We start from the raw sequence: 14,300 nt of genomic DNA on the forward strand, positions 1-14,300 counted from the left end.
ACTACTTCCGGTTTGTAACTTTAAACTTTAAACGTATGGATTGACTGTTATATCTTTCAATTCGACCATGTAGCTTAAATTGCGTATATTTGAAAGTTTTAGTCTGAAAAAATGACATACTACAGATCAGACTGAAAGTATGTCGGCACTTAAATGTTTTTCATTCGTCTTGTCTTACACGGGCCGCTTTTTATATAGTATTTATGCTCTTGTTTTGATGACAAGATGCTAAAACCGGAAGTACAGCATGGTCAGTTTTTTTATAAACACCAAATTGACTATTCGTTTCTGCAATCGATTTCATTGACTTGCAGCCTGAATTAATCAACCGCAGACTGATGGATGAACGTTCAAAAAAAGCGCGTTTTTTTCTGCGTTTTGTAGTGGCAAGAGCATTTTATAGTTGTTGTTTTTTTTGTAAAACTAGTTGTCAAGTAATAGTAACAACGTTATGTCTACAAAGAAACTGGCCAAGTAAGCAACTGAGAAACGATGCGCATTTAGCCTTTTGCGTTAGCAAACAGCTAATGTAAACAACAAACTAGAAAGACAAAGAAACATGCCGTTTTGTAACGTAATAGCCTTGAATGTTTTAGTAACTAACGATTGCTACGTTATACATTCGTGTTGTGCTGGGTGCTTTAATATTGTTTTAAAAATTTCAACTATTTATGTTTAAAATGATCAACAGTACTTTGTTGTAGTTTGTTCCCCTCGTGTGTGTCCTGTCGCTAAGTTGGGGCTAAAGTTTAACAGTACATTAAGCGTTACTACGCTTATAACAGAGGCCCTTCAATCCCTTCTTGCCTTCACAGAGAGCTTGGATTGTTGAGGCAGAGGAGTCAGTCTTCTAACGGCTTAAAGAAATCATTGGTAGCTAGTAAGTATGGTTATTTAAATTGATAATGTGTGTATAGAGAGTTCATGTTTAGGCTTGATCCTCTGGCTGGTATATTTTCATACTGGGACACATCGTTGTACTTGCACCTGTATAATACTGCCTGTTTTCTTTCAGATCAAACATTTTCATACCTGATTGTGATTGATTTTGAGTCCACTTGCTGGAGAGAGAAAAACAGCTACAGCCAGGAAATTAGTAAGTAGCCTTTTATGTGTTTCAAATGGACTGTTTCTCTTTTTCTCCCTTGTTGCTTATTGTGCCAGTCCATCTTTCATTTCTTCCTTCTATGCAGTTGAGTTTCCTGCCGTTCTGCTAAACACGTCCACAGGGGAGGTCGAATCAGAGTTTCACACTTATGTTCAACCCCAAGAACATCCCACTCTGTCCGAGTTCTGCACTGAGCTGACCGGGATTACACAGGTGTCGGTGCATAGACAGAAATACACTCCTACAGACGTACCAAAGGACTTTACATTACCTCTGAATACTTCCTCTCTCCGTCTCACAGGTGCAAGTTGAGGCAGGGATCCCTCTTCAGATCTGCCTTTCTCGGTTCAGCCGCTGGCTACAACACCTGCAGCTCGATATGGGGGTGGTCTTTCCCAATGCACAACAGAGATCTTCTGCATCTTCAGCTTCTCAAAAACTGTGTACTTTCCTCACATGGTCAGGTAAAAGTCAAAGGCATTGTCTACAACTCTTATGGTAACCTTAAGGTGTCACAAATCTATCATGATTGGTCACTTCCTCAGTAAAAGAGGATATTTCCTGCATTGGAGACAAGAACTAGATCAACTAGAATGGAAGTTTAAAAAAAATTTAGAAATGTTAAGTGACAAGATTTAATGAAAACTAATTTTAACGCGCTTCCTTCTGTATTGCGTATCAGACTGGGATCTTGGTGTTTGTTTGCAATACGAGTGTAAACGCAAGCAGCTCCATAAACCGGATGTGCTGAACAGCTGGATAGACCTGAGAAGCACCTACAGGGTAAGTGGAAGCTCATCTGCTTTGTCTCTCTTTCATGCTTATGGTTATACCAGTAATTGTTTGGTGCACCAGTTATTTTCCTGATTGTTTAGTCTATAAAATGAATAACATTTTGTAGTTATCACAAATTCCCATCTTAAGTTACCAGAGTAGTTGAGTTTTCAATTAGCTTTTTTTGTTTGACCAACACTCCAAATCCAATGGTAATAATAATAACAATAATTATCAACATGAAACCTGGAAAAGCAGCAAGTCATATGTAAGAAGCTGTAACCAGAAGTAAAAATGTGTCATTAATAGACAATTATTTGATTATTAACTGATAAAACTTTCTGTCAACATCAGATCTTTCTTCATTTACTTGAAAGAGGCATAATCATTTTGGCACTATTCAAATCGTGATTAATTCCTTTTGTATTTATCAGATGTTTTACGACAGGAAACCGAAAGGCCTGAACGGGGCACTACAGGATCTGGGAATCCAGTTTTCAGGGAGAGAACATTCTGGTATAAAAAAAACCCCCAAAAGCTCTTTTGTCAAAATAAATCTTAAACTGAACATAAAGTCTTAAACTAGTCGTGTGTGTCTTGTTTTTCTTCTGTCCTCAGGTTTGGATGATGCTCGAAATACAGCTCAGTTGGCAGCGAGGATGATGAGGGATGGGTGCGTGATGAAGATCACTAAGAGCCTGGTGAGGGTGAGTGGCCGTCGACCAACAATGCATCCCAGCTCCTAAATCCCCGGCCCCCCCGTCTGTCTCCCCAAGCAAAACCTGTTATGCATATTGACTGTCTTCATAGATGAAGCTTTGGAATTTTTTAACTTGCTGTGACGCTTTTTTATATAAATAAACAAATATATAACTTGATTACTGCAATATCGTGATGCTGTGTAAAATATGAAATAAATCTTTCTGGACACCGAAGAGAGACAGCAAACATGCATCTTAACAGGACTATTCAGCCTAGCACCAATGACTGCTGACAATTTATTTCACAATTCAGTTTAAAGAAAAACCAGGAATGGGTGATATTATGAGCTGCTGATGATCTGTCTCATCTTGTCTTCTTCTTATAGACCCCATTAATGGTCAAACCCATGTTTGGAAACACAGCTGCAGACAACAAGAAAGAAACCTCCAACACTGATAAAGTGGAAAACACACTTACCACAAGCAAACCCTCATTATCCAAGATTCCTCCCAAATCATGTCAGACGAAATCGTGTTCAGAGTTAAATACGAGGGATTTAGACTCAAAGGAGAGCTCAGGTTCAGTTCAGGAATCTGTTCAAATCTGTCAAAGCCTGATCTCACCAAAGACACTGCTGAATGGTACAACTCCACCACCATGGGGATACAACAGGAGGTCAGTAACAGCAGAAGCTGTCACAAATATTTCCTCTTTAGTTATGAGAAGTTGTCCTTCACCACACAATAATAGTAGCAGCAGCAGCAGCAGCCTTGTTCTGTGTTCTACTACTGTGGGCTGCCTTTCAAATAAGCCTCAGCCAAACCAGCCCTCAAACACAGGAGCAGCAGTAGGACTTGTGGATGAAGAGGAAGGTGGAGATCTTTCAGTGGAAACAGAGGACAGGTGTGGTTCATATGATGATGTGGTGTTGGAGGGTGACGAGAATGTCGTCAGTGAAACGGAGAGAGACTCTGACGTCGATTATGTGCCAGATTTTGACAGCGGATGTCATGTGTGGGCCGATACAACACATGCGTCAGGCGGTCAGGTCGCATCAACAGACAACATGAGAGAAACAGTGAACGTTGAAAACGACTTTAAAACTCAAAAGATGACCAGCGAGTCATCAACGACGTCTCTATCGACAAAGAAGATGAGCTCCCACTCAAATGAAATCAGGCAGCATTCAACGATCTCAGAGCCCAGAGCTTATTTTGCTGTGCCTAAAACTGTTACTTGGGACTCCAAATCAAATCAGCACAAAACAGGACTTAAAACCTGTTTACTGGTAAAAGAAAAGCCCCATAAAACAAACACACCTTTTCAATTCAGGCATAAAACCTTCATGCCAGAAAAGACCTCCACCCCCAATACCTCATTTGCCAGGCCCAGAGCAGTCGTCACACAACACGCAAATCACAAAGAGACTCCAAAATCTTCCTTCACCATCTTCACTGACCCTGCAGAACTCCCCCGTCCCTCCTTATGTGGCTCTCTTAGCACCTCCAAGAATGTCCTCTCCTCTCTGTCAGCCAACAAACCCTCCTCGTGTACAAGTCGTTCCTCCTTTTCTATGACAATGAAAGGGGGACAGAGGATCACATCCCCACTGTGTGCGTGTGGGCGTCGCGCGAAGCGGCAGGTCGTGTCCAATGGTGGTCCGAACCACGGGCGAGGGTTTTTTTGCTGTCCGGTGCGCCGGTCAGGTGGCAGAGGCGAGGTCCAGAAGGGCTGCGAATTCTTTAAGTGGGAGTCAGCTCTGATGAAGAGCAGCTCAGTGGCCTCTCCTGCTGTCCGGTCCTCTGTCTCACTCTGTCAGATCAACTCGAGGCTGAGCTGCGGTCGTCCTCAGAGGTCAACGATAAGAAAGAGCTACTAGCCCGGAGAAAAAAGACTGATCCTGTATGTTCTACCTCTGTTTAACACAAAGACGCTGCCTCAATAATGTTTGTCGACTTGTAGAGAGATCTCCTTTTATAAACCACACACAGCAGTACAAATCAAAACCATGCGTCACTAACATAATGAATGCTCAGTTTAATTTATTGATTATACTTTGAATAATTAATTGGCTTTTATTAAATGCACTCACACATTTAGTCATACTTTGTAGGACGTTAAAGTGTAATGAGTATACGTGTGTAATGATTCAAGTGTAATGAGTATTCATATAGTCTACTTTTTATTTTGTATTTGTTTTTTTTTTCTCAAATGTTCTCTGTCTCTGCTGCTATTTTTCTTCCCACTGCTATCACATGCTGCTGTAATGCCCAAATTTCCACAGCTGGGGATAAATAAAGTTTTATTTTATCTTATGAATAATGACAACTGATGAACTAATGGAATTAGTTAATATGAGTGGTATGGATTTTATTGAAAAATGAATGAATCAACCAATAATGATGGCTGGTGTACAGCAAATAAGCTATTTTGTAAATGTACTTGAATGAAATGTTAAAATAATAAAGAGGCTGTTTCAGTCATGACTTTGTTCCATGTTTTAATATTGTACCTTTTCTCTCAGTTTTGGCTTTTTTTATGAAGTTTATTCAGTAGTGTAATGTAACTCAGTACATTGACTCAAGTACAAGTTTATACTTCTACTCTCCTACATTACAAAAGCAAATATTGTCCACTTCAGCTTTAGTACTAGTTCCTCTCCAGTTAAAACCACAAATATGCAAATCTGTTGAGTTTGAATTTGAATTTTTGTGAAGTGAAGGATAAAGTGTTCCTTTACAGGTTCAGAAAACTCCTCTACTTCTTAAAATAAATAAACTATGTAAAAACCCTCTTAGATTAGCTGAAAAGACATTGTCCCAAAGCTGAAAACAGACTGTTTTTCTGAGCTTGTGAAAAGTTGACTTTGTATAGATACGTAGTTCCCACAGGACAGTGATGTTACAAAGATATGATCTCATGCAACATAGACATTAATGCAGCAGTAATAGTAATCTAAACATAATATTGCTAAAATACGGACAGGGACCATTTTACTGCACAATTAGTATTTTTACTATGATAAATTCTGCTGACTAATACTTTAACCTCCGCTAGTTTTTGAATGCAGGCCTTTTACAGGTAGTGGAGTATTTCACATTACTTTTATTATCCTACTTATAATTAATATTTATGTCGAGTATCTGAATACTTCTTTACGTACGCAGGTGAATAATGATTCGCCAGAACGCCGCAGCTTTTTGTCCCTCCTCACACGCCGTAGAGGACAACCGAAAACGTGCTATGTTGTGACTGAATGGGACATCGTCCGTTGAAACAGCTCCAGTTTCGACTGGAACACATGTTTAGACAGGCAGGCTGTGTCATTTACTAAACTTCTCATGGCTTTTACATTGCAGTGGCCGCAGCTCTAAAGACTCGGAACGCCACCTGTTAGCCTCAACTGTTAAGCTAACGGCTAATAAAGCCGAGGGGGAGTAACCAAAACAAGAAGGTAGCCCGCTGCTGGTAAACTGAAATACAACGTTTTGACTTGTACGAAAGCTGCTAACATGTCGGCCGTGGCAAACGACTCGAGGAAACGGAGCAAGAAGCGGTACGTGGCCGGCCACCACAACAAGCGGTGGAAGGGCTCCCGGGAGCTGGAGGTGGGCATGCAGGGTATTCTCATCACATGCAACATGAACGAGAGGAAGTGCACAGCGGAGGCCTTCAATCTGCTCAATGAATACGCCGACAAGCTGTTTGGGCCTGAGAAGGTGAGTCCTGCAGCACTTTAATGTGCCCAGCTGTGTTAACAGATGAGGCCTGGTCACGTTAGTCCTGTTTCTGAGTTGCTGTGCAAGATGAGCAAGTGAACTGCACCCTGTTACAGTTGCGAAAGTGAAGATTTGCGTGCATTTTTTTTACATTTAATTTCTAATGGTATAATAGTTTTTTGCATTGCTTGGCAGCAGCCAGAGCAGAACATTTTCAGTGTGCACACGCCTACAAGAACAGACTTGAATTAAACCTCAAGATTTTCCAATAGCCACTACTTTTCTTCCAGTGTTTAGCTAGTTACTATATGCATTAATTAAACTCTGACCATCTGCTGAAACTATTGATCCATCAGTTTCAGACACTTTGAACAATGTTTTTGGTAATCGATTAATTAAGTAGTTTTTCAAGCAAAAAAATGTCAAAAAATTACTTGTTCCACTTTGCCAGATTTGAGGAATTGCTTGTTTTCTGTCATGTCTCTGCATTTTAAACTGTTGATTCAACAAATGAGGTTTTGAATGAGGTCACCTTGCACGGACCATTTGCAGGACTTCACTGACACTTATATCAACATAATATGGTATTAATGAAGTGCCGCTCGTGATCACAGTTGCAAGATCATAACGGGAGCAGCAGTGAAGAAGAGGAGGCTGATGAGGAAGATGTTGACGTAGCGCTGAAGAAGGAAGTGGCACAGCTGCAGGCATCTGGAGCTAAACAGGAGAGGCGCTTCCAGGCTTTGGAGAGTGGAGCAAACAATGTCATCTTCATCAAAACTCAAAATCTGGGTAAATCCTCTTTATGGAAGGAATCATTGATGTTATTTTTTGATTTTAGTTTTATTATGGACACTATTTCATTTATTTTTTTTCCCCACTCTTAGAATCTGACAAGCTGGTTCATCACATCCTGTCTGATCTCCACACCACCAAGAAGAAAAAGTCGCGTGTGATCCTTCGGATGCTTCCAGTGAGTAAAACCTAACTATGTTCTTTATGAGGAGTTCAAGACAAAAAACAATCTAAGTTGCATGCTCGTCTCATCCAGGTAACCGGAACATGCAAGGCCTTCCAGGATGACATGGTGAAGTACCTCACCACTTTCCTGGAGCCTTGGTTCAAAACCCCAAACTGTGCTACCTACCAGATCGCCTTCAAGGCCCGCAACAGCAGCCACAACAAGAGAGACGAGATCATCAAATCAATTGCAGGTAACGTTGGACTCAAGAAGAATGTGTTGCTAATATGATCTGATAATTTTGTCAGATGAAAACAGCTGAATTTCATCAGTGAGCTAAGCTGGCTCGTCATTGTGGTGTTTGATTATTGCAGGTCTAGTGGGGAAGCTGAACCCGAAGAACAAGGTCGATTTGACCAACCCAGAACTGACAATCATTGTGGAGGTCATCAAGGCTGTGTGTTGCATCAGTGTGGTAAAAGACTATACGCTGTATAGAAAGTATAATGTCCAGGAAGTAGTGAAAGAAGACACACCAAAGCCCGACGTGACCACAGGAAAAACAGATGTGAATGCAGCTGAACCGAAGGAGAAACACGATACAGAGGAGACAAAGAACGAAGAGACGAAGGGCGAAGAAGACAGTGACAAAAGTGTGCCGCAGGACAAGGAGGTTGATAAGGGTGAAGGCGATGGCGAGTAAGAGCTCATGTTTAGAGAAACTGATTGTCAGTTGGAGCGTTAGATTTTAAATTTCTTTCAAAAGAAACATCTCAAGTTGCTTTATATTGTAGTGCTTTTGTTTTAAATAGAGGGTCCACATACTCAAGGAAATAATGAGGTTAGTCAAACAGAATCCAAATAGAATTTAATGTCTTTTTTTTAATTCATTGGTTCCAACTTCACTGAGATGTCCGTTTTAAATAGCGGTGAATTTGAATTAACTGCACACGCCTCCGCTCTGCAGCTTAACTTTGCCGTCAGCTGACAGTTTTTTAATGCTGAATTTGATTTTTTTTTTATTTTAGTGTCATTTTATTTTTGACTTTTTTTTACTCCAAAGAAAATAGTTTTGTTCAGGTTAGCTGGTGCGTCACGTTTTTTGTAACTGTTATTTCTTAAAGCAGTCCCTGGATTAAAGCTACCTGTGTGTTTGACTGGTTTTGCCAAATATCCTTTACTCATTTTATGGTACTCTATACTTGAGGAAAAGACAGAAAGGTCAAAGCTATTTAAACTTAAAAAATCTGCTACTTCACACCTGCAGGATGTCAATGATCCAACATTTCATATCATGTGCTGAAATATCCTGTTTGACATTGTATTTTGCGTAACACCACCGTCATTGAGCTGGTAGTTCTTCTTTGTGCCACAAGATGGCGTTAATCCCTCATTTTGTAGAGACGTGGATGTGAGTGTGTGACAGGTGTACTGTGGTCGTTGTTCATGGATGACTCATTTATTAAAATTTTTGATACAGTTCACACTAATGTTCTTTCCTACAGCACCTTCTGGTAAAAATAGCTGCTTTAGGTCATTTTCTAACTGTCTTGCAGTGGTTTGTAATGAACAATAGACTTTCATATCAGTTTAGAAAGACTACACACCTCATACATGGTTTATTATTCAATGTATGTATTTGACAGCAGAAAAGTGATAAACTACGGCAACCTGTGATGCTAAAAAACTGCATTGGTTTTGAGTGAGTTGGTTAAGGTCCGAGTGATAATATGACTCAATAAAATTTGTCATATTTTGTCTTGTTTTACTCAGTAAGTAATAACAAAACTGCACAGAGGTGTTTTCAAGCACTGGACTTCCACACAGGAGAGCAGGATTCGAATCCTCTGTGAAACCAACAGTCAGCATTGATTGTTCTAAGGAAGCAGTTATTTTAACACAAAACCATCATCTTTTCGTAAACCTAGCCAAGTAGTTTTTGGTGCCTCAAAGGTTTATTTTGAAAGTCTAACTTGACATTGCATATTTATTATTCCTAACTTGACTGCAGAATGAAAATGTGCTCTTTTCATATCTAGGTAAGGCAAAACGTGACTGACACGGTGGACCGGCCGGTCTACGCTTTGGCGTGATACTGGGTTGCAGCCTGGTGAAAATATTTCAGTCTGGTTCAGACTCGTGGACCAGCCATCCAGCTTTGCTTCCCTTGAGCAACATGACCAATGTGCATGTTGCTGTTGGTTTACTGTGTTTTCACTGGTCTCCTACCTGTGAGTCTTGCATGAGTTTTCTATCTATATTAAGCCAGAATAAGTGCTCATATTTCTGTGGAATTATCTCGGGTCTCTCCTCTGCGTCCACTGAGCCTTTCTGCAAAGGTCACAAACGCTTTTATGGTTTGTCTTTTGAAGATATTATCAGGAGAGCTTGCTTTTCGACACATCAAAACTGAATATGTAAAATTAAGAGGAACTTTAAAATGTAAACTGGTGCAGTATAACCACAGTGTTGTCATTCAGTGAAGGAATTAATGCACCTCGCTTCCACAGTTCTCTGTCACGTACACATAACACACAAGCATTAACAGAGTTGTGAATTTCTCTGCTCATTACACTTGGGATGAACTGTTGTGACCCACCAGTCGTTATCTCCGCTATATTCAGCTAAAACTCATAAATTGCATTGCCACCGACTCTCAGGTGGCCCAATCAGTGTGACCTGCTGACAAGCTTATAGCGCCAACACCAGGGGAACAGACTGGATGTTTTCAGCCTGTCAGTGTGTTATTAGTGCAATACCAATTAGACTGTGTGACTAGCCTACATAATGGCTACCGTACAGTGATACCTATAATGACATCACAGTGGCGGCATCTAATATCTCTGCTCTCTCTCCTAAAAGAGAACAAAATAAATACAATTTTCCTGCAGATGGAAGGACATTTTTATGATTTTTAAATTAAAAAAAGTAAAAATGAAGCTTACTGAAATGTGCTGTTTAATTTATAAAAAAAACATTCTGTAGAAGCAACAGTTTCTCGTGTTTAACCATGAAGAGCAATATTAAAAATCAAGAGAATATGTACAGTGCTAACCACTCGGTGTTGTCTACATGAAAAAATAGCCTCTGATGTTTTAATTGCCCCCAAGGCCATGTCTAATTAAACCTCAGAGGGAACTAAAGCCCACTTCTTTCCAGCCAAATAGGCATACAAACACATACGCACTGCTCTGCCACCCAGGACTGTACGCTTATTCAGGTTTAAATGTCACAGGCCTGTGAAACAATTGCATCCACGGGCGCATGTGCACACGGTCCCCGGGGTCAGGATTAGCATCCATTGGTGTGGCTCCATATCTGACCTTTATGAATGGCTAAGTAGTGCTCTCCAGGGTCTCATTTGTCTCACTTTACACGAACAATGGCCTCAGCCCCCTCACAACTGTAGCCGTCCCTCTCACAGTGCAGAATGAACATGTCTAGACTCAAATTGTTGAGCTTCAGAGCAGGAGTCCAGATCCACTTCAACGTACTTACATAAAATAACAAGAACACGTCTGAAAATTCGTTACAAAACTGAAGCTTTGCATTCTAACTGTATGTATTTATGACAAAATAAACAACAATCAGAGTTTAAGTTGAATTTGTTATTATTTCTTTTATCACTCAAAGATGCTAATCTGCTTCACTGGAACTGTGCTGGTGTGGTTTTATTAAGTCTGATTGACAGCGGCCTGACAACATTAGCAGACAATCTGTCATCACATTTTTATTTCGAATGTTGCTAAATTCTGATTGGTGCATGGCAGTACGTGACATCCCCTTTTCTAACAGAGCCCCGCCCACTGCAAGCGAGCAAGAAGAGCACAGAGAGAAACATAAATTCAGACAGCTGTTATATGAAATAAGCAAAATGGGTCCATGTTAGGCAGAAAATAGTATAAAGTTTAAGTTTAGCCCATCAAGAAGATCAAGAAAATAGGTCTTTCCTATCAGTTTGGCAGTTTGTCTCTTGCACATCATTATGTTTCCTTATGTTGCCATTAAATCCCACTGATAAAAATGATGAGTTTAGGTTACTGTCTGAAGAAATTAAGAACAAATAAATAAAACGTTCTCACATTCTTCTCCTGTTACGAATGAAAAGTTGCCAATAAACACACCCTTGTTCGCAAACATTAGAGATATTGTCGCACACCTGATAATAAACGGTCACCCAAGTGACTTTATGACTCTTCTCTACCTGTGCTTTAACAATATGTTTTTGCATTTACTATTATGCTGTAACTGTAAAGAGGACAGACAACAAAAAAGTTCCATCAGCTCATTTAAACAGATATAAAACGAACTAAAGAGTAGAATAAAGATACTGGTGAGAAAGGTGACATAGCTCATGCTTGTATACTTACATAGAGGTGTGATAGTGAGAGAGATATCTAGTCATTAATTAGGACATGTGGGCAGATACAAGAACATGAGGGCGCTCTATCCATAATCCTGGATTACAACTACATTTACATTTGAAATGAATAAATAAAATAAAATTGTCTCCATGACCATAGACATATTCACTACTTGTTGAATATGTCTATGGTCTGTGAGCAGTTCAAGCAAATCGTGATTTTCTAAACTTATTAGGTTGTTTAATTTCAAGTGAGGCCTGGAGAAGTAAAAACTTTCCATTATTTTACAAAAAATAAGATTAGAGAGATGTCAGAAAATATATTTTCTAGGGTTGCAGGGGTGCACTATTTTATGAAACTTAGCAGTTCACACCATGTACATTTGCATATCTATGGTGTTGTACTGTATTAATGCTGCAATATTCTGCTGTATTAGTGTTATTAAAAATATAGGATGTGATATTTTGTGAAATTATAATAGTGTCTGATCATTCTTTTAAAGGCCATTGTAACAGATATTATACAACAACAACAACAATAATAATAATAATAATAATAATAATAATATTGTGTAATACCATGTACTACTATGAAATTATGATATTTTGAGATGATTATGCTACCGTGAAAATCTTGTGCTGTTGCAACCCCACACATTCTAAGTAGTAGCAGAACTAAAATTTTTCTTCTTTCCAGTCCAATGAATTATTTTGTAGATTTACAGTATCTTGCAACACCTTGAAGGGGTCCCACCCACTAGGTTGGAAACCACTGTTCAAGTGAATCATGATTCATAGTGAACATGCATAACAGTGATTGTGGTGTATTAATATTTACATTTTTCAGCTGTGGTTGTGGAGTTACAAAGGCAATGTGTACCTTACCAGTACCTTTCCTTTCCTTACAAGAACGATCCCAGTCGCTTCAGCACTTAGTCTTATACCAGTCTTATAAATGCTTTTTTCAAAGAAAACATAACAATCTCTGTAGGAAAAGCACAGGTGTGAAGAACGAAATTAATGATGGTTGAATTCCATTTGGTTGCCTCAGTTTAGGGTCCTGGTATCGTGCATGATGTCTCAAAGTTGTACTGTTATGGCTCGCTGGGACACTTGAATAGAACAAAGCCATTGTTAATATTATCAGCTGTATCAGTCACAAGCACTGCAAACGTATGCAGTATGGTGAAGGGTAAATTCTCAAACAGACACACACCAAACACATGCTGCATTTGTTTGCGGCAGCTCACAAACTTGTCCAAAGTAGTCCACCACTGATGGAGACTGAATGTTGTATTTGTTTAATACATTTTGGCCTCAGAAATGGCCAGCCCAAACGCCTGACAGCTGCAGCGAGAAGCCATTATGAGCTTTGTCAAACTGGGAGGCTTTTCTGTAATTTTGTCCATCCCTAGGTGTCAGTTTGTTGCCTTCCAGATGCTTTCTCTTTTGTTACACGCATGCATAGTCAATAGGTGCACAAACCAATGATTTCTTCATTTTTTCATATCCATTGTTGCAGTGATGGGAATGTGGTTAGGAGGACATCTATTTCTCTGAGAGATTGTGTGTGTGTGTGTGTGTGTGTGTGTGTGTGTGTGTGTGTATGTGTGTGTGTGTTATATGTGCATGGCAGCCAGCTATGTGAATGGGGCTCAGTAATGAGAAATGCTTATCAACTCTCTACAGCCTGTCAGCTTGGTGCTATTAGCTGTTACCCCAACAATCCTACAGGTAGGCCAAGAGTGTTAGTATTGATTCCAAACATTCCTATTTGTCCCTGCAGAAAGGGAGCAATCAGCAGACGGATTTAGTTGATTAGGATTATGGGAAGTAATTTGTGGAGGAAATAAGTGGGCATTTTTAAGGGCTCCATTAATGTTGTGAAATTAGTTTTCGTAATACCTGGCACGAAGTTGCTGTTTGAATGTAAATCACTGTTTATGTGATTGCTACGTGGACGAGAGGAAGAAGTCTTGGTTTTAGGAAAGCTGGGAGACGGTTTGCTGAAGAGAAGGGATCACAAGATGGAGAGAGGGTAAAGCGTGAGCGAACAACAAATTCAGGAGCAGTTATTTCCTTCCACACACGCTCACATTTACTCGCTCATTCTCACGAGTGGTATAATCCTTGCCGAGGGTGCTTTCCATATCACTGGGTGGCTTTTGCTGCAGAGAGACGCATTTTAGCATAATGCTAACAAGAACCTTGACAATTAGTTAGACAGGAGAGGGGACGTGGGGGCAGAGAGGCAGCAGGGCAGCGTGCAGAGCAAAGATGTGAATAAAAACCTGGAGAAAATAGAAGAACCGGAGACTGTGGAGAGGAGGTGGAACTGGGACATCAGCTCTGTTACTCTAAAAAAGCTTTAATTACATTTCTTTTCTTTTAATAATCAGTGCGAAGAGGAACTGAATCAAAGCCCTATCTCACTAATAAGACTTGAATGATGAATTTGCCGCTTAGTCTTCCACAGATGTATGAACACACAGAAGGAGCTTTATTTAAGATATAATTACAGTCAATATAGTTGTTTTTAAAATTTCGAGAGGCAACATACACTCAGTGGCCACTTTATTAGGTAAACCTTCATAATCTACTGCAATCCAAAACAAAAGGCCTGCCATACATTTTACATTTACAAAGTTTATGATGTTTGATATTTGTCGGAAA

At 39.8% G+C, this 14,300-nt stretch overlaps 2 protein-coding genes across 2 annotated transcripts; both read left to right on the forward strand.

Annotated features, from left to right (window-relative positions):
* The first annotated feature begins 344 nt into the window (after positions 1–344).
* On the forward strand, positions 345–4,859 carry eri2 (ERI1 exoribonuclease family member 2). The gene is made up of 9 exons (XM_041934309.1): positions 345–474; positions 816–880; positions 1,016–1,096; positions 1,194–1,321; positions 1,410–1,572; positions 1,791–1,891; positions 2,317–2,398; positions 2,501–2,589; positions 2,970–4,859. The coding sequence occupies exons 1-9, from the start codon at positions 452–454 to the stop codon at positions 4,461–4,463; spliced, it is 2,226 nt and encodes a 741-aa protein (XP_041790243.1). The 5' UTR covers positions 345–451; the 3' UTR covers positions 4,464–4,859.
* A 955-nt stretch (positions 4,860–5,814) lies between these two features.
* Positions 5,815–8,975, forward strand: thumpd1 (THUMP domain containing 1). The gene is made up of 5 exons (XM_041934371.1): positions 5,815–6,303; positions 6,918–7,095; positions 7,191–7,276; positions 7,355–7,517; positions 7,639–8,975. The coding sequence occupies exons 1-5, from the start codon at positions 6,097–6,099 to the stop codon at positions 7,965–7,967; spliced, it is 963 nt and encodes a 320-aa protein (XP_041790305.1). The 5' UTR covers positions 5,815–6,096; the 3' UTR covers positions 7,968–8,975.
* Positions 8,976–14,300: the final 5,325 nt, after the last annotated feature.

This window comes from Chelmon rostratus, chromosome 3, assembly GCF_017976325.1.
Source record: "Chelmon rostratus isolate fCheRos1 chromosome 3, fCheRos1.pri, whole genome shotgun sequence".
Lineage (NCBI taxonomy): Eukaryota > Metazoa > Chordata > Actinopteri > Chaetodontiformes > Chaetodontidae > Chelmon > Chelmon rostratus.